Here is a 21,795-nt window from a genome sequence, read left to right as displayed (position 1 = left end):
GGATACACTCAAATTCTTCTGTGTAATAATGTTGCCATTGTATTGACGCATTGCCAATAGTAGGGTGGAGGATAACTTTTGCCATAGAATCCAGTACTAAAATATAAAAATATACATATCCAACAGCTTCTAGAGCCAGTATTTAATGGCATCTGCGAAATCTAGTATTTGTGCTCCTGTTACACTCCAAAAACTCTCAGCACTGTAGTTGTCATATTTCCCAGTGTTTTAGCTTCCACGTAAAATATGGATAGCAATTGCTTACTTTGAATTTAGCAGGTTAGAATTCCGCAGAGTGAATGCGGAGTATTGAGCTACTTTGTTCATTCTTGTATTTTATTCTGTGTTGGTTCTTTATCTTGTTTCAATGAACTATTTGGAGCCAGTGTTTATCTTGATTATCTTTAATGTAGATATGGGTGTGAATGCTCAGTTGTATAAGCATATCGTATGATGGAATAGAAAAGCAAAATATTGCAAATGCTGGAGATCTGAAATAAAGACAGTAAGTGCTGCAGAAACTTGGTAGGTAGCATCTGTGAAGAGAGAAACTGAGTTAAGATTTCAAGTTTAGTATGAGTCTAAAGAATAGTGCCTATGTTTTCCTGTGTCTGCTTTTCATAATGCTAGATTCTCTGCCAATTGACATTGGTCAAAATTAATAAGAAATAGTTAACATTTTGACTTTGGTGTTTACATTTTATATATTACAGAAAAATTTTATTTGGAGAAAATGAGTGCAAAGCACCAAATCCTCTGGCAGATGTAGACATTAGCAAACTTTATACAGCAACTTCCCTGATGCATATTGATGATAATATCATGAGGTAAGCAGCAGTCTGCCATCTTGGTTTTTGCGAGCAGTATTGCCTCTTAAAAGTTGTGGTTTGCAGCTAAGAATTTAATTTTGAGTTTACATGCCAGCAAGGCTTGTGGAAATGCTGCATTATCACAGCAGCTGTACTTTGAATTATACCTATTTAGATGGAAATAAAAGATCCCATGCCCTTCTCAGTGAAGAACTAAGGGCTTTCCCAGTGCATCAGCAGCATTGCTTTTTCAATCCTCAGCAGACAGCTTTATTTTTGTCTCCAGTAGTGTTTCAAAAATTTCCTGCTATCATGTTGAATGGTACTACAGATCCAATGGTCCATGTCTCTCTTTAATGTATTTAGTTTGACAGATTACTCTATTTAAACCCGTAGATGTTTGCGAGGATGTTTCCCTTAAACTTGCTTGTTTGGTTGTTTTCAAAACAAATCTCCTTCTCCATTTTGTGTTAATTCAAAATCTTTTCAATTATACAATTTTTATTTGGAAGAAAGTATTTTTCTGCAGGAGTGCTTTGGTTAACAGAAATCCAAAACACAAGTGCATTAGCCATGCTATTTTTGAGCATTCTTATAAATGTGATATAGTAAAGAGGTATGAGTAGAGGCCTGGTGAATAAGGGAAGGGAGTTTGTAGAATTGGAGCTTAGTAATTGGATGGGATGCATTCATGTAGCTATCTAACACACAGAATTTATAAAGGAGTGGAGGTAGGAAACCTATGCATTTACACGTGTCTAGAACTGAATTTTAAGAAATACTGCACAATTTATGCTGATAGTTTAACTCAGATGGACAAAATACTGTTTATAAAATAAGTGTATCACTGACAGTGCATAGTGTAATGAATCTAGAAAAACCTAAGTTATTGTCTTTGGTCCCTGCCACAAGTTCTGTTCTTTAGCCACCCTCCTGGCAACCGTATTAGGCTGGTTTTGATTTCCCATCCTTGATTCTATATTTGACCCGAAGATGAACTTCTTACCACGTATCAATGCCATCACTAAGATTAACTACTTTCACCTGCATCATGCTGCCTCACTGTTCTGCATCTGCCTCAATTTTTAGCTGAAACCCTCACCTGTGCCTTTAAATCTAGACTTGACTGTTCATGTATTCTTGTACCCAGTTTCCCATATACCAACTCTTAAACATTAGGACAACCAAAACTCTGCTACCCATGTCTTAACTTATGCTGAATCATATTCACTTATCACCTCTGACTTTTGACTTTTATATTGGCCTAGTTCTAGCTGGACTTCAATTTTAAAACCCTCATCGTTGTTTTCACATCTCTCCATGATCTTGCACATCTCTGCTAGTCCTGCACTCTTTCAAAATACTTCCTTCCTAAACCACACTTCTTACTAAAGCATTCCTCCACCCCTTTGACAAGGCTTTTGGACTCCAAATATCTCCTTGTGACCTGGTGTCAATAATTGTTTTTGATAATACTCCTGTGCAGCACACCAGAATGTTCACTGAGTAAACACACTATAAAACTGCATGTTGTTGAGGAAGAAAAAAGGTAAATTTTGGTCATGACGTGATTAGAATTTAATATTCAATTTAAGAGTAAGAAACTTGAGTCAGAAACAACTGTGTTTACTTAAATAAAGGGAATTATAATGAAATGAGGATAGTTACCTAAAGTGAACTGGGTGGGTAGATCAGCAAAATGATGGTAAACAAGCAGTAGCAGATATTTAATGAGGTAATTCATGACTCTCCGTAAAAATAAATCCCAGTAAGGAGGAAAGATTCTAAGAGACGAATAAATTAACCATGGCTAACCAAGGAAGTCAACAAAAGTGTTAAGTTGAAAGAAAAAGCATACAAGGAAGCCAAAGTTACTGATTATCCCATACTTCAGGAGAAATTCAGAATCCAACAAATGAGGACTAAAATAATGATAAAGACATAAAACAAACTACAAGGCAAAATAAAAGAAATATAAAAACTGACAATAAGAGCTTCCTTAAATATATAAAAAGGAAGAGATAGGTCCAAATGATCATAGTCCCCTTAAAAAATGATGCTAGGAAACAAGGAAATAGCAGAGAAGTTAAACAGATGTTGTACACCAGTCTTTACAGTGGAAGATACTTCAAACATTCCCTTAATACTAATAAATATAGGGGAAGAATTGGGTACTATAACCACCACTAAAGAAGTAATATCACACAAACTAATGGAGCAAAAGGCAGATATGTCCCTGGCCCTGATGGCATGCATCCTAGGATCCTAAAAGGGGCAGCTACAGGAAGCATTGGTTGTAATTTTCCAAGAATTTAAGTTGGATTTCCAAGTTGAATTCTGAAAACAAAGAACAGTACAGCACAGGAACAGACCTTTCAGCCCAACAAGACTGTGCCGACATATGATGCCTTGCTAAACTAAAAGCTTTCTGCCTGTACACAGTCCATAGCCCTCTATTTTCTACCTATTCATTTACATGTCAAGATCCCTCTTAAATGTTGTGATCCTATCTGTCTCCATCAGCACATTCCAGGCACTTACCACTCTGTTTAAAACAAAATTTGCTTCTCATTGCCTTCTTTAAACTTACCCTTTTTAGCCTTAAACCTATATCCCCCAGTAATTGATATTTCTGCCCTGGGGCAAAAGACTCTGTCTGGCCATTCTATCCATGCCTCTCGTTATTTTGTAAACTTTTATCTGGTTGCCCCTCCTCCTTTTGTTTAATTGAAACCAAACCATGTTTGTCCAATCTCTCTTCATGGCTAATACCCTGCAAACCTGGCCTTTTTCCTGGTAAATGGTTTCTGTATGCTAGTCAAAGCATCCATGTCCTTCTGGTAGTGCAGCAACCAGAACTGTACATAATGTTTCAAAATATGGTCTAACTAAAGCTCTGCAGCTATAACAACATGACTTACTGATTTTTATACACTCTGCCACGAGTGATGAAGGCAAGCATGCCATATGCCTTCATGACCACCTTATCCACTTGGGTTGCCACTTTCAGGGAACGGTACGCCTAGATTCTCTGTCAATGCTACATGCATTAGATGTTTCAAAATGCAGGACTTCGCATTTGCCTGAATTGAACTCCATCTGCCATTTCTCTGCCTGTGTCTCCAGCCTATCTATGTCATCCTTCACTATTGACAGCTCCTCCAATCTTTGTGTCATCCACAACTTAGTAGTCAGACCTGCTACATTATATTACAAATGGGTCCCAACATTGCTGCCCTGTTTGACAGGGATCAAAGTGGTTGGCACTGATTCCAGCCTAAGGTAATTGTCTGTGTGGAGTTTGCATATTTTCCCTGTGTCTGCATAGGTTTCCTTCCACAGATGTGAGAGTTAGGTGGATTGGTCATGCAGAAAAAAGTTGCAGGGTTACAGGGTTGGGGTGGGATGCTGTTAGGAGGGTTTGTGCAGACTCAGTGAGCCAAATGGCCTCTTCTTGCACTGTGGTGATTCTGATTCAATGAACACCACTGATCACAGATATCCAGTCAGAGAAACCCCTTTCCCCAGCTACTATCTGTCTATGACTCAGCCAGTTCTGTATACATCTTACCAGTGCATAGCAGATCCCATGTGACTTCACCTTTTGTATCAGCCTGCCTTGAGGAACCTACTTCCTCATACAACCCAGTCAAGTTTGAGACATGACCTGCCCTGCACAAAGCCATGCTGTTTATCACCACTAAGTCCATATTTTTCCACATGGGAGTCAATCCTATCCCTAAGAATCATTTCCAATAATTTCCTTACCAATGACATATAAATCTCACCGGCCTGTAATTTCTCAGACTATTCCTGTTGCCATTCTTAAAAGAACAAGGTTGGCTGTTCTCCAGTCTTCTGGGACCTCTCCTGTGACTAACAATTTTACAAAGAATTTGTACAAGGCCCCAGCAATTTCCTCACCTGCTCCCTCAGCATTCACTGATAGATCCCATCAGGTGCCAGGGACTTATCTACCTTTTAATGCTTTACCAAACAACCAACACTACCGCCTTTTTTATATTGACATGCCCCAGAGTATTAACATGGCCCGTCTGAGACTCACCATCCACCACATCCCTCTCCTTTGTTAATACCAGTGTAAAGTATTCGTTAAGGACCTCACCCGTGTTCTCCAACTGCAAGCATAAATTCCCTCCTTTGTCCTCGAGTGGACCTATCCTTTCCATAGCTACCTTCTTGGTGCTTATATGTATGAAGTACCTAGGAATTTTCCTTAATCCTGTTTGCCAAAGACATTTCATGGCCCCTTTTAGCTCTAATTCCTTGTTTTGAGTTTTTTTTCTGTTTTTGTATTCTTCAAGGGCTTTGTCTGTCTTCAGATCCTTAAACTTTACATATGGCTCCTTTTTTTTCTTTTTCACTTAGTTCTCAATATGTCGTCAGCCATGATTCCTGAATCTTGCCACCCTTATCCTTTGTTTTCAGAGGAACATGCTGGTTCTGATCTCGAATCAACTGGTGTTTTAAAAGATTCCCACATGCCAGATGTGAATTTACCTTCAAATGGCCACCGCAAATCTATATTCCCCAGTTCCTGCCCGATATTGTGGTAATTAGCCTTCTCCCAGTCTAGTACTTTCAACTGAGGACTGCTCCTATCCTTATCTATAAGTAACTTAAAACTTGTATAATTATGGCCACTGTCCCCGAAATACTCCCCCACTGAAACTTCAATCACGTGGCCAGGCTAATTCCCCGAATACGAGGTTGAGTATGGCCCTTCCATATTTGGACTATTTACATATTGATTCAAAAAAAAAACTATCCTGGACGCACTTAACAAATTCCTCCCCATTAAAATCCCTGGTACTAAAGTGAGCCCCAGTTAATACAAGGGAAGTTAAAATTCCTACCACAAGAACCCTGTTGTTTTTGTTTTCCATAATCTGCCCACATATCTGTTCCTCCTTCACCCGCTGGCGGTTGGGAGGCCTAAAGCATTACCCCATGATAGTGTTTGCACTTTGTTATTCTGAGTTCCACCAATGTGGCTTTTCTGGACAAACCCTAAAGGTGTCCTCCCACAGTATAGCTGTGACACTCTCTGCCTTACCAGTAATGCATTACCCCACCTCTTTTACATCCCTCTCTATCTCATCTGAAGCATCCAAATCCCAAAACCTAAAGATAGCAGTCTTGTCCTTCTCATAGCTAAGTTTCTGTGATAGCTACAACATCACCAGGTATATGTATTAATCCAAGCTGTAAGTTTATCTGCCTTACCTGTCATGCTCCTCACCTTAAAACAAATATACCTTGGACTGCCAGTCCTCCATGTTCACTAACCTCTCCCTGTCTGTTCTTCCTCTGAATCTTACTGGTCTTAATCTCTGACACTTTGGCCATTTTATTTGCTGACCTACTGCTCTGGTTCCCACACCCTGCCACACTAGTTTAAACCCTCCTGAATGGGAGGATATTGGTGCCCCTCTAGGTGCAACCTGTCCTCCTTGTACAGGTCCCAGCTGCCCCAGAAGACATCCCAATGGTGCACATACCTGAAGCCCTCCCTCCTCCTTCAGCTCTTTAGTCACGTATTTAACTGTATTATCTTTGTATTCCTAGCCTCATTGGCACTTGGTACAGGAATTAATCCTGAGATTACAATCCGAGAGGTGCTGCTTTTCAACTTCCTACCTAACTTTCTTTGCAGACCTTGAAATAACTCCACAAAGGCTAGTATCCCATCACCAGGTCATCCTTTTATTTATACATGGCAAGTCCTTGACTCTGGTATGGCCTCAGTCAATTCCCAGAGTGTCAGGATGTCTGTTGTTATGTATCAGCTAGGGCCTCCTGACTGGGGCTGTTAATCTGGCCCAATCAGGGAACAACTTGTTGCTATCCACCTGGCTTACCTCGTTACAATCACTACAGAACAAATCGCACTCTCTCTCTCTGCTTGTGTCATTAGCATCAATATGGACCACAAACTCTGGCTGCTCACCCTCCCACTTGAGAATGTCATTTGCCTGTGGAGACATGCTTGATTTTGGCACCAGGAAGGCAACATGCCATCCTGGAGCCTCACTTGCAGCCACAAAATGTCTCTGTGCCTGTGACCATCAAGTCCCCTATCACTATTGCCTGCCTAATCTTTGACCCTTCATGGTGCCACTGATCTATCTGTTACTGCTTTCCCCTGAGAGGCCATCCCTCCAAAATGTTGGAGAGGATAATGGTCACAGGGGACTCTTGCACTGTCTGTCCACGCTTACTCCTCTTCCTAGTGGTCATCTAACTCTTCTCTATATGTGTAGCCCATACCGGTTGTGTGACCAGCTCGCTAACCGTGCTATCCGTGACATTTTCGGCCTCGTGGTTGCTCCATAGTCAGTCCACCCGTATCTCCAGGTGCTCTTGGCAAATCAGGAACTGCAGCGAAACACACTTTCTGGGTATGTGGTCACCACAGACACTTAAAAAGTGTCCCTGATTTCCCACATACTGCAGGAGAAGCATTCCATGGGGCCACTGTCTCCTATTTCAAAGGAACTGATTACACAACAGTACCCACTCATCAAATTCATCTCTTGCTCCTGCTCTTTATTCCTAGGACAAAACGATACAAATATAGGTAGAGGGATAGGTAATATTGAGAATGCAGAGAGGCTGCAGAAGGATTTGGACAGGTTAGGAGAGTGGGCAAACAAGTGGCAGTTGGAGTACAACATGGGAAAGTGTGAGGAAATGCACTTTGGTAAGAAGAATAGAGGTGTGGACTATTTTCTAAATGGTGAGAAAATTCAGAAGTATGAAGTGCAAAGAGACATGGGAGTTCTAGTCCAGGATTCTCTCAAGGTAAACTTGCAGATTGAATCAGTAGTCAGGAAGGCACATGCAATGTTGGCATTTATTTTGGGAGGACTTGAATATAAAAGCAGGGATGTACTTCTGAGGCTCTATAAGGCTCTGGTCAGGCCACATTTGGGGTATTGTACGCAGTTTTGGGCCCCATATCTCAGGAAAGATGTACTGGCCCTGGAGCAGGTTCGGAGGAAGTTCGAGAGTGGTCCCAGGAATGAAAAGCTTAATCTGAGGAATGTTTGAGGACTCTAGGTCTATACTGAATGGAGTTTAGAAGATTGAGGGGGATCTAATTGAAACTTAGAATACTGAATGGCGTGGACAGAGTGGATGTTGGAAAGATATTTCTATCGGTGGTAGTGACTAGGACCCGAGGGCGCAGCCTTAAACAGAAGACCTTTTTTAGAATGGAGATAAGGAGAAAAGTCTTCAGCCAGAGTATGTTGAATCTGTGGAATTCACTGCCACAGAAGGCTGTGGAACCCAGGTCATCGAGTATATTTAAGATGGAGATAGGTTCTTAATTGTCAAGGGGATCAAGGGTTGTGGGAGAACGGAGTTGAGAAACGGATCAGCCATGTTTGAATGACAGAGCAGATTCATTGGGCTGAATGGCCGAATTTCTGCTCCTATGTCTTATGATAAGTACTTTATCTCTCTCTAGACACTATTCTCTCGGTCTGCAAACCTGGTTCCTAAGCAGCAAAGCCAAAGCCAATATTTGATTGGTGTTGTCACCTCCTGAGTTTCACCCCGAGATTCAGCTCCATGTCGCTGCTGTGCGCCCAGGTTCATTCTCCTTCACCCTGTTGGTGCTAATGTTACTGCTCAGACTGACCTTGGTCCAGGCTGATGTTCGATGTAGGCCACTCTTCCCAGACCAGAAGTACCAGAGGATCGGAAAACTGCTAATGTGACACCCTATTTAAAAAGTTACCTTGTTTTTACTTTACTGTCTATCAGCCAAATAGCCTAGCATCTGTTGTTGGGATAGTATTGGAATCAATTATTAAGAAAATAATTGCAGAACATTTAGAAAATCATAATCTAATGAAAGGGAAATCATGTCTGACTAATTTGTTAGCCCTTTTCAAGGAAGTCTCAACCAGAGTCAGAGGGGAACCAGCAGATGTGTTGTATTTAGATTTCCAGAAGGCATTCAACAAGGTACCCCCTAAAAGGTTAAGTCATAAGAGCCCATGGTGTTGGAGGTAATATATTGACACAGATAAATCATTTGTTTGTGGACAAGAAACTGTGCGGCTAAGGGATTCTTTTTCAAGTTGGCAACCTGTGATCTGTGGATTTCCAAGGGATCAATGCTGGGACTGCAACTGTTAACAATATATAATAATAATTAGGAGGAAGGAACTGAATCTACTGCAGCTTGATTTACAGACAATGCTAAAACAGGTGGAAAGGCAGGTTGTGAGAAGGATACAGTTTTCAGAGAGATATTGATAAGTAAAGTAAGTCAGCAAAAAGATGGCAAATGGAGTATAATGTGGGAAAGTACAAATATTGGATTATTTTGGTAGGGACAACAAAAGATGATTTAAATGGAGAAAAACTGCCGAAAGCTGCAACACGAAAGGGCCCGTGTGTACTTGTGCATGAAACACGAAGTTAGGTGCTGCACTTAACCAGGAAAGCTTAATGAAATGTTGGACCTTATCTCAAAGAGGTTGGAGTATGAGTTGGACAAACTTAGTGCAACTGTACAAGATGCTGGTGAGACCACATCTGGAGTACTGTGAGCCATTTGGGTCCCCTTATTTTAGAAATCTCTTTTCATTTGAGACAGTTCAGAAAAGGTTCACTAGGATGATCTCTGATATGGAGAGATTGTCTTATGAGCAATCGCTGAACAGGTTGGGACTGTACTCACTGGAGTTTAGAAGAATGAGAAGTGATCTCTTTGAAGTGTATAGGATTCTTAAGGGGCTTGACACAGTAAAAGCTGAGAGGATGTTTCCCCTCAGACTCTAGGACCAGATGGCAGAATAAAGGGGCATCAATTTAAGATTGAGTTGAGAAGGAGTTTCTTCTGAGGGTTGTGACTCTTCGGAGCTCCTTGCCACAGAGAACCATGGTGGTAGGGTTCTTGTGTGTATTTAAGGTTGAGATGTATAGATTCTTGATCAGTAGGGAATCAAAGATAACAGGGAAAGGGCAGAAAAATGGGCATGAGTGTTGGATCCTATTGAATGTCTAAGCAGGTTCAAGGAGCCAAATGGCCTACTTCTGTTCCTGTTTCTTATGGTTTTAAGTGTTTCTAACCCGCCACTTGCATGCTGCTTGTAATAATCTTAAATTTATATCTCTAATAGTTCATTAGTTTGTACAAATAAGATTTTGTAATAAAATCTGCTTTCATAATTTTAATACATTTCCTTGATCACCTCTTAACTTTTATTCTAGAAAATGCATAGATTGTGACCATGAAAAAAGTGTTAATTTGAGATGCTTTGGTAATTCAATGTTTTGATATCGTATTTTCAATATAATTATACTATATGCATATTTTGACTGTAGTGTGAGTAGTTAACTTCAGTCTTTGTTCAAAACACTTTCCTTTGAGCTTGTCTCTAATGCATTTTGGATCTACAGTTGTATCTATATCTGTCTTTTTCAGAAAGTTCCATGGGTATCACACACTGAAAGAATATTATGAGAAAGAAAGTTGTATGCACTATCTTCACAATGTAAGTCAGCTTCATTCAGGTTTAAATTGTAATCCATTTCTTTGCAAATTACTGCAATGTGGTTTTGTAATAACTTTATCCAGTTTTAAAAGACTATAAAAAGCAGGCATCACTACAAATGACATGGTATGTGGTCAATTGACGTTCCTGGAATGCTGGTCCCCGAAGTTTTGATATCTTTTTCCACTAGTACTTATTATTTTTGTTGGTAAATATAAATTGTTATTGAACTGTATTGTGATAGAATGCAAATTAATGGAATCAAAAGGGGCTTCTTATTGCCATGACAACAAAGCTTAATGAGCACCAAGGGGGTGTGTGTTGCATTATAGATGTGGAGATTTTTTTTCAGTTTTCTCACCTGTGTTTTTATTTATTGTTCACCTCCCCTGTTGAAATGTCTGGTGTTTTAAGAAATAAAATTGAAAATCCAGTCTATATTTTGAGATGCATAGCAAGAAAGGCTATTAAGACCTTCCCTAGCTTCACATAGTAATCCAAGCAAATCTGTCCCTGTCCAGCACATTTTTGCACTTGAGATTTATATCCTCCAGCAGGATGAAGTACTCCGTGCTGTATAATTTCCAGTGAAAATTTCTACTGTGGCTGCTTGGGAAGAGACTGTGTTCACCCAAGTCTCGATTATTTTTGTCTTGCTTTTTACAAAATATATCCAGGTTAATCCACGAGTAGTATCACTTAACTTTGTTGATAGCTACATTAGTTTGATGCATGTTCTTGTTTGTAAAAGTTGGTGTTGATTTCAGTAGTTTCATTTTAAGCATCTACACTTTGTATTAACGGTGGAAGGTCATGAATTCTCTATCAGGCATTTAAAATAGTTATAGGATTTTTTTGTGCTGTTCTCAAACACAACACATTAGTGCTGGGATTACTTGGCGTATTTCTGTCTATAAACAGAGGGAAATATTATACAGGCCAGTTCACTTTAAAGTGTTGCATTTGTTCCCTGTCAAACAATTCCTATCTATGCGGGTTTGTAACCTCTAGTACTATGCACAGCATGTACGTTAGGACAACCCCAATTTATCCAAAGAACACTGAGCATTCTGGATGTTTTCCACAGTTAATGACATAAAGTAGAAACATTCTTATGTATTTGCCATTTGGCTTTGCTAAAATTCATATTTTTTGGGTTGGGATTGGTAGACTAGAGAAGAAAGAAGAGAAGTTTTATAGTGAATTTCATAAAACATCAGACCTGCTATTAAGCATTTCTGAAATACCCATGGCAAATATTTGTATAGTAAGAATACTGGGAGTAAGATGCAAGCAAACTAGTCAAGATAATGCAGTTTCTTTGCGCAAGTAAACATTTGGAATTAGAGTATTTGAAAGGCTTGTCTTTTCTGTCAGTATATGGCATCTGTTTGTAATATAATGACTATTTTACCTGCTGATACAGATCCAGGTTCCTCTTCTACTAGTGAATGCTTCTGATGATCCCCTAGTGCATGAAAGCTTGTTGACCATCCCCCGTTCACTTGCAGGTGAGTTTAGTAATTCTACTTTTTATATGTTAGAAACGAACAGCAAACTACTCCTCCATTTTTAATGCTTGTTAGGAAGTCAGTTAGCTTAGTTGGCTGGATGGCTTGTTTGTTTGTGATGCAGACTGATGCTGTTCAATTCCCATAACAGCTAGGTTGCCATGAAGGACTGTCCTTCTTCTCAGCCTTTCCCTCCCCTGAGGCATGGTGACCTTCAGTTAACACCACCACCAGTAGACTCTTAATAGAGAGCAACTCTATGGTCTAGTAAGGCTGTGGCAATTTTACCTTTTATTATGTAAATACTTTCTATCTAACAAACTGGAAATGCTTGACAGTTGATCTTGGGTCAATCAATTAGCATTACACAGTTTAAACATTAGTGCCAAATATTTCAGTACTGTCTTTGATTCAGATTCAATTTACGATATTTTAAAATTCAGCCATGTTTTGAGGATTAGAAGAAAACAATAATTGTTTACAGTTTTAAAATTGACTTAGACTTAGTTGCTTTCATTTTATTCAAAAGTGCACAGTCCAGCTCCTGGAATCTGACAAGTTTGTATTCTATGTTGCTACCAACTGTGCAAGAGCTTTGAACTGGGAGCCTGTTGTGCTGTGCAATGTAAAAGCAGTTTATCAACACATGGCATATTCACACTTGACCTAACTCTAACATTACATACCTGTCCCTGTAACCTGTCCATTGCTCACAGCTTTTGCTTGATAAAACTAAAGATTGTTGTGCCATTCTGAAACCTGCATTTGTGTTTCACTGTTCCATTTTTTGAACCCAGCATCATTTACGTTTTGCATCTGTGTTGAATTCTGCCAGTGAAACATGCCTGAAAGGAATGCAACTGAGCAGAAAATTAACCTGCATAGTTTGAGTAGTGTCCTATAAATCAGACATCAAGCAGAACTTTTAAGCAGCCAGTCTTGGTCAATCTCACTAAATTCAGTCTGTGACCAGGGTCAGCTAGGAGACTGTAGCAAGGCAATGGATGACTTGATATGGAACATGATTTGAGATACAAGGCACTGGCAGGAAGGAGTGATATATGCAGTAAACTACTTTTTTTTTAGCATTTTAAAATCTTGTTTGATACAGAAGTACTTTATGGGAAAGTTTCTTGCGCAACTTTCACAGATTGAACTGCAAGATCGGCATGGTGTGTACCTCTGAACTCTGGACTGCGGTTAAAATTGATTAGGTGTGTACTCTTGAATACCAGAGAAGCTTGGCAGCCATGAAATCTTTCTGTGCACAGATGGGATGAATTTGTTCAATTCTTAGTCATTGGTTGAGTGTCTGTTTTTACTATGGTTACAACAGATTAGACAAAAAGTCTGAAGCTGATGGCTGCACAGTGTGCTATGCAGCTAACAAAGCCTGAATTACACTGAGCTGTGAATCACACATTAGCAACCAGCAGAGCTCTGCTTGTGGCCAATCAATTTCAAGTATTTTCAGAGCACAGATGGAAGTGTCTGTGTTCATGAAGCAATGAAATAAAAAAAACACTCAAGATTATGAAGTGAAGATTATACTTAATTGAACCTGAATGAACTGCAGATACTTTCAGGAGTGAGATCATGACCTCACTCTGGGGGTCTGACTGTTGATTTAGCATGGATGTAAAATAGTTGTGTGTTGTTAGTTTTATATTAGAGTTGTTTCAGATGGGATTTGGGAGGAAAGCAGAAAAGTGAGCACTGAAAAGTGTTAAAATAATACGATGAGGAAATTGCAGCTGCTTTAACCCTAAATTGTGCCTCGTCAGTTTAAAAAAAATTGCAAATGTCACTCCAATATTTAAGGAAGCAAAAGACTGACCAGTAAACTAAAAACATGCCTGTTAAAGTAAGTGGAATCTATCATCATAGACAATATAACTGACTACTTGGTCAGGTTTCAACTGATGAAGGAATAAACGTAGACTTCTGTAGGCTCAATGTCTGACCAATTTAGTTTAGTTTTTTGTTGCAATTGATGGAGGTTGTACGTATGGACTTGCAGACAGAATTTGCAGAAGTTTTGTACAAAAGATTGTTGTCAAAAATTGCTAAGGCAAAGAATTCAAGGTAACTTTCTGACACAAGCGAAGAGATAGTTGACAAACTGAGATAAAGGGAAGTTTCTTTGGCAGAATGTGACAAATGGTCTCTTTGGGATTAGTATTAGGGCCTTGATTTTTCACAATACATATTCATAAATTTGGTGGAGGGCTAGAGATATATATCCAAACTTTCAGGTAACTCCCTCCTCCCATCTAAATAACAAACCATTACCCTGTGACAGAGATAGTAGGAACTGCAGATGCTGGTGAATCCGAGACAACAAGGTGCAGGGCTGTGACATATTGCTTAAGGTAGAAAGACTAACTGAGCAGGCAAAGTTATCGTATTTGAATTCATAGTGGAAGAGTGTAAAGTTTGGATCTGAGAAAAAGGCTCATTTCACAGTAATGAGAGACAAAGCTATGAAGAACATGTTTTATTGATAGCCTTACCTCCATCAAAATATCAGAGGTGGGGTCATTTGCTGACAATCTCACAATGTCCAACACCGAAGCAATCAATGTCCAAATGCAGAAGAAAAGGACAACATTTGGACTTGGACTGCCAAGTGGTAAGTGACATTTGTACCATGCAGGCAATAGCTACCTTTAACGATTAGCATTCAATGGTATTGCCATCACTAAATCCCCCACTATCAAAATCATAGAGGTTAGCATGGACCAAAAACTGAACTGAACCAATCATACAAATGCTGTGGCTATAGAGCAGAGGGTGGGAATTCTCCAGTCAGCAACTTCTCTCCTGACAACTCAAAGCCAGTCCACTAACTGCAAGGCACAAGTGAGGAGTACCCTTCACTTGCCTGGATGAGTGCAGTTCCAACAACATTGAAAGCTTGCCATTAACCCATTTGTTTGCTACCTCATCTAATATCTCCGCATTCACTTCCTCCACCACTGACAAGCAATGACAGTAGTGTTTACCAACCACAAGATGCACTGAAGCAACTCAAACTTGTTCAGCTTGCACGTGGAGTACTGCATTTAACTTTGGGCACCAAATTTCAACATACATACCAACCTTTAACTAGGTACAGTCCGTTCTGAAGAAGGGTCATTGGACACAAAACGTTGTCTGCTTTCTCTGCATAGATGCCACCAGGCCTGTTGAGTTTCTCCAGCAATTTGTTTGTTTTTGTTTTAGATTGATATGCTGATTGGTCTTGGAACAAACTCACCTGAATGATGTTGGTTTTAAAGGATTAAATGTTAGACTACCTATGGACACTTGTGTTCTCCTAAACATACAAAGATAAGAGGTTATGACAGAGGTTGGAGGGGTGCATCAGTTCCTGTATACAGTATTGCCATTTCTCCACTGATAACAAATTTGAAATTTAATCAGTGATAATATGTCCAGTTAAATAGGTTTTAAGTCAGCCATATTTCTTTAGTGAACAAAGAATAAAGGGTTTATTACAAGTAAAACTTAAATGTGCAAAGATTATGGACAAAAACGATTTAGACTGTGCGGTGATAGATATACAAATAGTCACTTGATCATACAAAGCTTAACTATCACTGAAAGAAAGCAAAGCATTTCATCTTACTATCATCAGGGTTGTTCACAAGAATACCAGTTTAAGGGAAAACTAACATTTATGGTTTCTGTCTGCAAAGAATAGGGCACTATGTGTTTAGTATGCATAGCTTCCAGTACATACAAGTGCACCACACCGTGAGCCCAACTGGCAACTGTAAGTTGTATTGTAATCATATTCTTTCCACAGTCTAGATTCTGCAGCAACTGTCCAATTGCAAAATCATATTTAATGTTGGACATTGTTGTGGGATTTGCAAACTTGGACTGTTTGGGTATGGCCAGTAACTTGCTTGTTGCAAACAGCCAAAGGAATCTGCTGTTTAATATGATCTATCAGCCTTTGGGGCATGCAACCTGATTACCTAGCCTCTCACTGGCACTGAGATTCATAAACCACATTAATCTCATCAGTTGTGTAAAGGGCAGAACATCTTGTCTTCACGACAACAACTTGTTAGTGATGTACACAACTCCTTATTACTGCATAGCACTGAGAAACGGCTAGTTTCACCTTTTGCTCAAACTTCTGAGATGCCTTTTACAGGTGGTCCTTATTAGCACGTCTTGTCCAATAATGCAATCTTTTGAGTTTAAAATATTCTCAATGAGAGGTTAACCTCAATGTTTAGAATTTATTCTAAGATTAGTTACGCTGGAGTTTCTATTTTAGCGCAGTGGATTGTAACAAAATCAGAACTTTGAAACCTATCATGAGAGAACTGTAAATATACCTAAAGGAGAGTCATGCTATCCCACATGTTTGACATAATAAGAGTATGCCTCCACTGTCTGTGTGGGTAGGTTTTCAAAAAACGTGCCTGGGATCAATTCAAATACATGAATGAACTCTTCCACTTTTCAGAACTGAAACGGTTCTATGGATTTGAAAACTTGCCAATATAATTGTGACATAAGGAACAACTGTAACACATTTTTTCTGTTAAGGCAATACTATTAATGAATATATACTTCTCTGAACACTGTCTAGAGTCTGATGTACAGTGAGGCAATATGACAAGCTGTTGCTAGCCAATGGTTCGATGTGAGATTAGTGATGACAGTGTAGTCTCTCTGTTGTTTTTCTCCCCCAGTATGACAATGAGACAATCTGTATAATTCTGAAGTTATTATAATGTATAAAAATATTTATCATAATTGCAATTTTTTACATCAATGATTGTTATAGAGCCGTAAATTAAACTTTCCCAACCTGGAGACTTAACATAAATTTGACCTGTATTAGTAGGCCTACAGAAAACTAGTGAGTAAAAACACTTTGGCATGTGTAGCACACGTATTTCCATCCTTGTTGAAAGTTAGTTGGAAAATTTTTTTTTTATTGGTTGGATCTTTCATCTACTGATTTTAATTTTTTTGCTTGATGTAAGTATAAATCTCCCTTTTGGGGCAAACATTTCATAAAAGACATTGAAGCTTCTTAGCTCCATCAGTCAAGCTGTTGATTTCCTGTTATGTACAAGAAAACCTAGCTTGCTTAGTGAAAAAAGCCATTCAGCAGTGCAGAGTTCTGAAAGTCTCTGATGTTTGTTTGGTTACCTTGTACTCTCAGTATGCCAATTGACTATGAAGCTGTGCTGCAGTTTAATGAGCTGGACAGCAGGTGCTGCTGGGTAAATATTTGGCTATGGCGCCATCTCCTGTAAAAATACACTGCACTTACTGACTTGTCCTTTTATCCTTGTTCTCTAAAGTGGATGTATTCATGAGCTAAAACAAGTTTATAATTGGATAAAAATGTTTTGTTTCGTTTAATTTTGTGGATTATCACAGTTTCAGATGAATCAGACTCATTACTTAAATAGCTGTGCAAAGTGCCTGCTTCGTTTGATTAGTATAAATTGAGTTTTAACCGGATTGCAACTTCTGACTACTGTGGTGTGAATATCAAAACAAAGTTTCATCGTGACCTTGTCTGACATCCACGCATTTAGATCAGTGGATATTGATCATGAACTTTTAGCTAATTTCTTGCCCCTAATCCTCTCCTTTTTTTATGCCTTCTCCTCTGACCCTTGCTTTCGTCCTTTGCATGCTCCCTCTCTTTTCTGCCTCCTGCTTCCATCACCCTGTTTGCACCGCTTCCCCCCACGCCCCAACCCCAGTAGATGGGCAGTGAGGTCAGTTGTAGCAGCTTTACCCTTCCCTAGACTGAGACCAATTGATTCAACTGCAATAATCTTTCAATATGAATCCATCCTTCACTAATCCGTTCACATACTTCACTTACCAACTGAACTATCAAGGAAACAATAAGAATCTGATATGAAGTTAGTGATTCTTCATACACAAACACAGAATCAAGATTGCAATTTCTTTTAACTAGTTGATGTTAATGTTTACTGATGTGCATTCAGTTCTCTGCGAATGGCTTGCAATTTATAACTACTTTCTCTTACTTTTCTTTCAGAGAAAAAAGAAAACGTCATGTTTGTGTTAACTTTACATGGTGGCCACCTTGGATTCTTTGAAGGAGCAGTACTCTTCCCAAAACCTTTAACTTGGATGGATAAGCTTATTATAGAATACACAAATGCCATCTGTCACTGGGAGAAAAACAAGCCCCATTGTACAGCAGCTGGAGACCAGAGCTGCTCAGAGTACAGTGATTAACCTTTGCACAAATCTCATTTGCCAAACTCTAATCATTTAGCCCTTATCATTGTTACATTCCTGACCTGGGTTTGACTACCTTAAAACTAATCCCTGCTATTAATGTAGCTCAACCAGCAGAATCAAACTCTTTTATCACCAAGGTTTAAATATGATTGTAAGGCCCTTTTCTATGCCTATCTCCACTAAAAGCAACTTGGAGCACACACAAAATGATAACTCACTGTGTTTGCACAACAGCACAGTGATTAGACATGGGACAAGAGTTACTCTTACCAAGGAATATCTGATATCCGTAGGTTTGGAGCAAATGAGCCACATATAGGATTCCTAGAAGTTAAACGTGTCTTTGCAAGAGCTCATTTGTTTAAAGAATTGTGCCTTCTATTATATATCTTTTAACTTATGACAAAAGGCATTTATTTTTCTGCCCTGCCAAGAGGTTCAGTTTTGGTCATTTGATCAGACTAAGTGCAGCAAAGTGTTTGAGTTTAATAAATACATTTACAAAGAGAAGACTTTCACTGGTTTTTGTCATTTTAGAGAAACTGAATATAGAACTCTCACTTGGAGGGTGTGGGCAGGGGAACTCTTGCAACATTATTTTGTTACTTCTGTTTGCCGCTGTGTGGTAGGTACTCCAGATAGATATTGTAAACATCCTGTTCAGGTGTGTTGTGACAGATTTAAGGAGCAGGTGGAACTTGAACTTGAGCCTTCTGGTTCAAAGGTAGAAATGCTACCACTGCATCACAAGAGCCGTCCATACGATACTCCAGGAAACAATATTGAGCTGGATGATCTGCAACTGTGGTGCAATTTGCCTCTGGAATATGTATCAAATCTGAGTGTTTGCATTGACTCAGTACTTAATACTGTAGTGTTTGATCAGCACTATTTTTAGCCTTTCAAAACGGACACAATAGAATGTCTATAGAAATAATTTTGCAAAAAAACTCAAATAATTTCCATTTAAATCCATGTATTTCTACCAGTTTTGCATTTTTTCCAAATATGGAAGCTACTGCAATTGACTCATGGGCATGAAGGTGGTCTAGATCTACATTTATTTAAAAATCATTTTAAAAATGTTATTTACTCTGGTTATAAATGTTTTGCCCTTTGTAGAGATCATTCCACTGAGAACTTGATATATTCTCAGCCATTCCAGCAAGTGCAAAGCTAGTTGTGAATCCTCTTAAGTCAGCTTGGTGGCTGTTCTATCTCCTAGTGGAATTTGTATATGCACAGCCTTTTAATATTTTTGAATCAAACAGTTGAAAGGAGGTGTAAATTGCCAGGAAGTTAGTTGAAATGTTAATCAGTTTTTAAAGCTTATTTCTTCTCACTACTATAAAACTGTTTCCCAAGTTATTCCTGATCTGTGCAGTGTTAAATGATTTTGATTAGGGAAGCAACAGGAAATGCTTCAGTTAGTGACAGGACTCTGAGGATAATTGGAAATAAAACATTGCCTTCCACTTTCCGATCGCTTTCCAATAATTTTTTGCAGTGCACCCATTTTTGTGGAATGGACTTGGGGATATATGAATGTATTTGCTGCCTGGAAATTGAGGAAGCATCATTTGGAGAGACAAAAATTCAGAAGCCAATATTATGCAATGTTCCATTTCTTCATTGCCCATTCCAAGAACAGTTGTGTTCTATTTAGTCAGCCAATGACAGTGGATGAGTATGAGATTTTGTTCAGTATCCAGTTATGTCTTGGAGTTTCAACACTGGGAAAATATGATATTGGTAAGAGAGTCAAATTAGCTCACATCAGAGATTCTCTAGTTAAACCCTAATTTAGTAGTTTCTGTAGACTGATTTATGAAACCAAGTTAGATTTTTAAGTAATAATGACTTGCAAAATTGTTTTAAGTTCTGTCAACTGTTCTAATGGTAATTCAATTTGAGTACTTATTATAATAGCAAAAGTATAAAACTTATGCCGCATCCAGTAGAATGAACCCCAGCTTGGTCAAGTCAGTAGTTACTAAACTAAAGACTGTTGAGTGCATTTGTATGTAGTCACCATCACCACGCCAGCAGCAGTCTTTGTGGCAGACTAAGTTCAAATTATGTATAATGCTCCACTGTGGAGCTGTGATGCTGCTTCCAACTTGAGAAGGAAAATCATTTATTTGAATCTGTGCTTTAAGATCTGAAAATTAGGTTATGATTCTCCGCCCCTGCTTTTCAAGGCTGTCAGGTTAGCCATATGTGATTGTATAACACTGTCTAACATCTGTGTATAGATGTGTGAGCTAATGCTATTGCTGTACCTAGGGAGTTTGGTAAAGGGCAGGGAAAGCATTGGTAATTACTTAATCAACTGAAAAGTTTTTAATATTATTGTTAAAGTGGCTAATCCTATAGGAAACTTTATCTGATCAGGTGATTAGTGCCTTAAACTTCAGTATGGATAGTATACAGTTGGCATCCAGGCAGCCAGCTCCTGGTAGAATGATAGAAATCTATCTGCCTGTGTATCTGGGTGATGTTTGATTAATGTATAAAATCTGAATTTTCCTGCTTGAAAATCTGACTGTGTCGATGTGCAAATAATGAGCTCTTATCATGTGGTTCTGGAAGCGTTACAATTCTCAACATTTTTAAGCCATTTAGAAATTGCTTGATGATTTCTGTTTAAAAGAAGGAAAACAGTTTCAAACTGCTATAGTCAAACTTCTCACTCCCTGGAATATCTTGGGGTAACGTTGGTCTGTTGATGCTTAACTTTTATGGGTGCCTCACCTGATTTTTACTTATTACATCAATTCTACCGTCAATAATGAAGACCAAAGGCAACATAACTCCATTATCTCATGTTTAGCAGTTTCATTATTCAGTTGAATTCGCGTCTGAATGATATGCTGGAGAGGTAGGATATGATGGATAAGATCTGAACTTTGTGGTATCTATTAGGGCACTTGTAATTTGAAAAGCTTCTAGTTCTTGCACATGGTATGTACATAGGAGTAGCACTTAAGGTTTATGTTGGGCACTCTAAAGATAATTAACCAGTATTTTGGCACATTTTAGGCTAGGTAAAATGGCATTTAGATGTGTTTGCATTTGACTAACTACCTATGCAAGATCTTTTCCCAAGCCTCCTTGACAAAGATTAAGAGGATATAATTTATTGCTAGTTAAGTAAAGATACTTCAACTGCATTTCTTGTGCTCAATTCAGCTGCAAATCATTTCAGTACTGCAGTGCATTAAATGGCACTTGAACATCAAGCATTGACATTCTCTTAGCGAATGTAGTATACTTTTTAGGATTAGTGATTTGGTAAATGTAATGACAGTAATCTGCAGTAATTTGCTCCAACAGCATAAGTTACTAGCACCTTGACTAGTTGAGACTAATATCAACAATGTTGGATAGGTATCCTTTCAAGGCCAGTTGGTTGAGTTTTTTTCTAATTGGGCAATTAGATGAGGTTTTTTGAGAAGCATAAATAACCATCAGTAAAATGCTGCCTTTCCTTTTGTTATTTTGTGGTTTTGTTTTTGAACATTTCACTGCAACACATTTTAGTCTATTACGCAGACTAAAAGGTGCGTGCTGAATATCTTGTTATAGGACTTTTCTCACTTTCGCTGCATGTTGGAGGGTGAATTGCAATAGATCATGGACGTACGCTGCAAGATGTTGGTAGTTGTCATTTAATAA

The 21,795-nt window shown here is 38.8% G+C and overlaps 1 protein-coding gene across 2 annotated transcripts in view; it reads left to right on the top strand.

Moving 5' to 3' along the window:
* Positions 1–21,247, top strand: part of LOC109919449 (abhydrolase domain containing 2, acylglycerol lipase) — an 84,267-nt gene extending 63,020 nt beyond the window's left edge. For both annotated transcript variants that reach the window (XM_048615873.1, XM_048615874.1), the window contains exons 8-11: positions 714–827; positions 10,276–10,345; positions 11,772–11,856; positions 17,909–21,247. In XM_048615873.1, the coding sequence (XP_048471830.1) occupies positions 714–827; positions 10,276–10,345; positions 11,772–11,856; positions 17,909–18,111 (472 nt within the window). In that variant the 3' untranslated portion in view covers positions 18,112–21,247. The remainder of the gene's footprint in view (positions 1–713; positions 828–10,275; positions 10,346–11,771; positions 11,857–17,908) is intronic.
* Positions 21,248–21,795: the final 548 nt, after the last annotated feature.

This window comes from Rhincodon typus, chromosome 33, assembly GCF_021869965.1.
Source record: "Rhincodon typus isolate 14 chromosome 33, sRhiTyp1.1, whole genome shotgun sequence".
In the NCBI taxonomy this organism is placed as follows: Eukaryota; Metazoa; Chordata; class Chondrichthyes; order Orectolobiformes; family Rhincodontidae; genus Rhincodon; species Rhincodon typus.
Note: the sequence above shows the minus strand (reverse complement) of the source record. Positions and strands in the feature narration are given on the sequence as shown.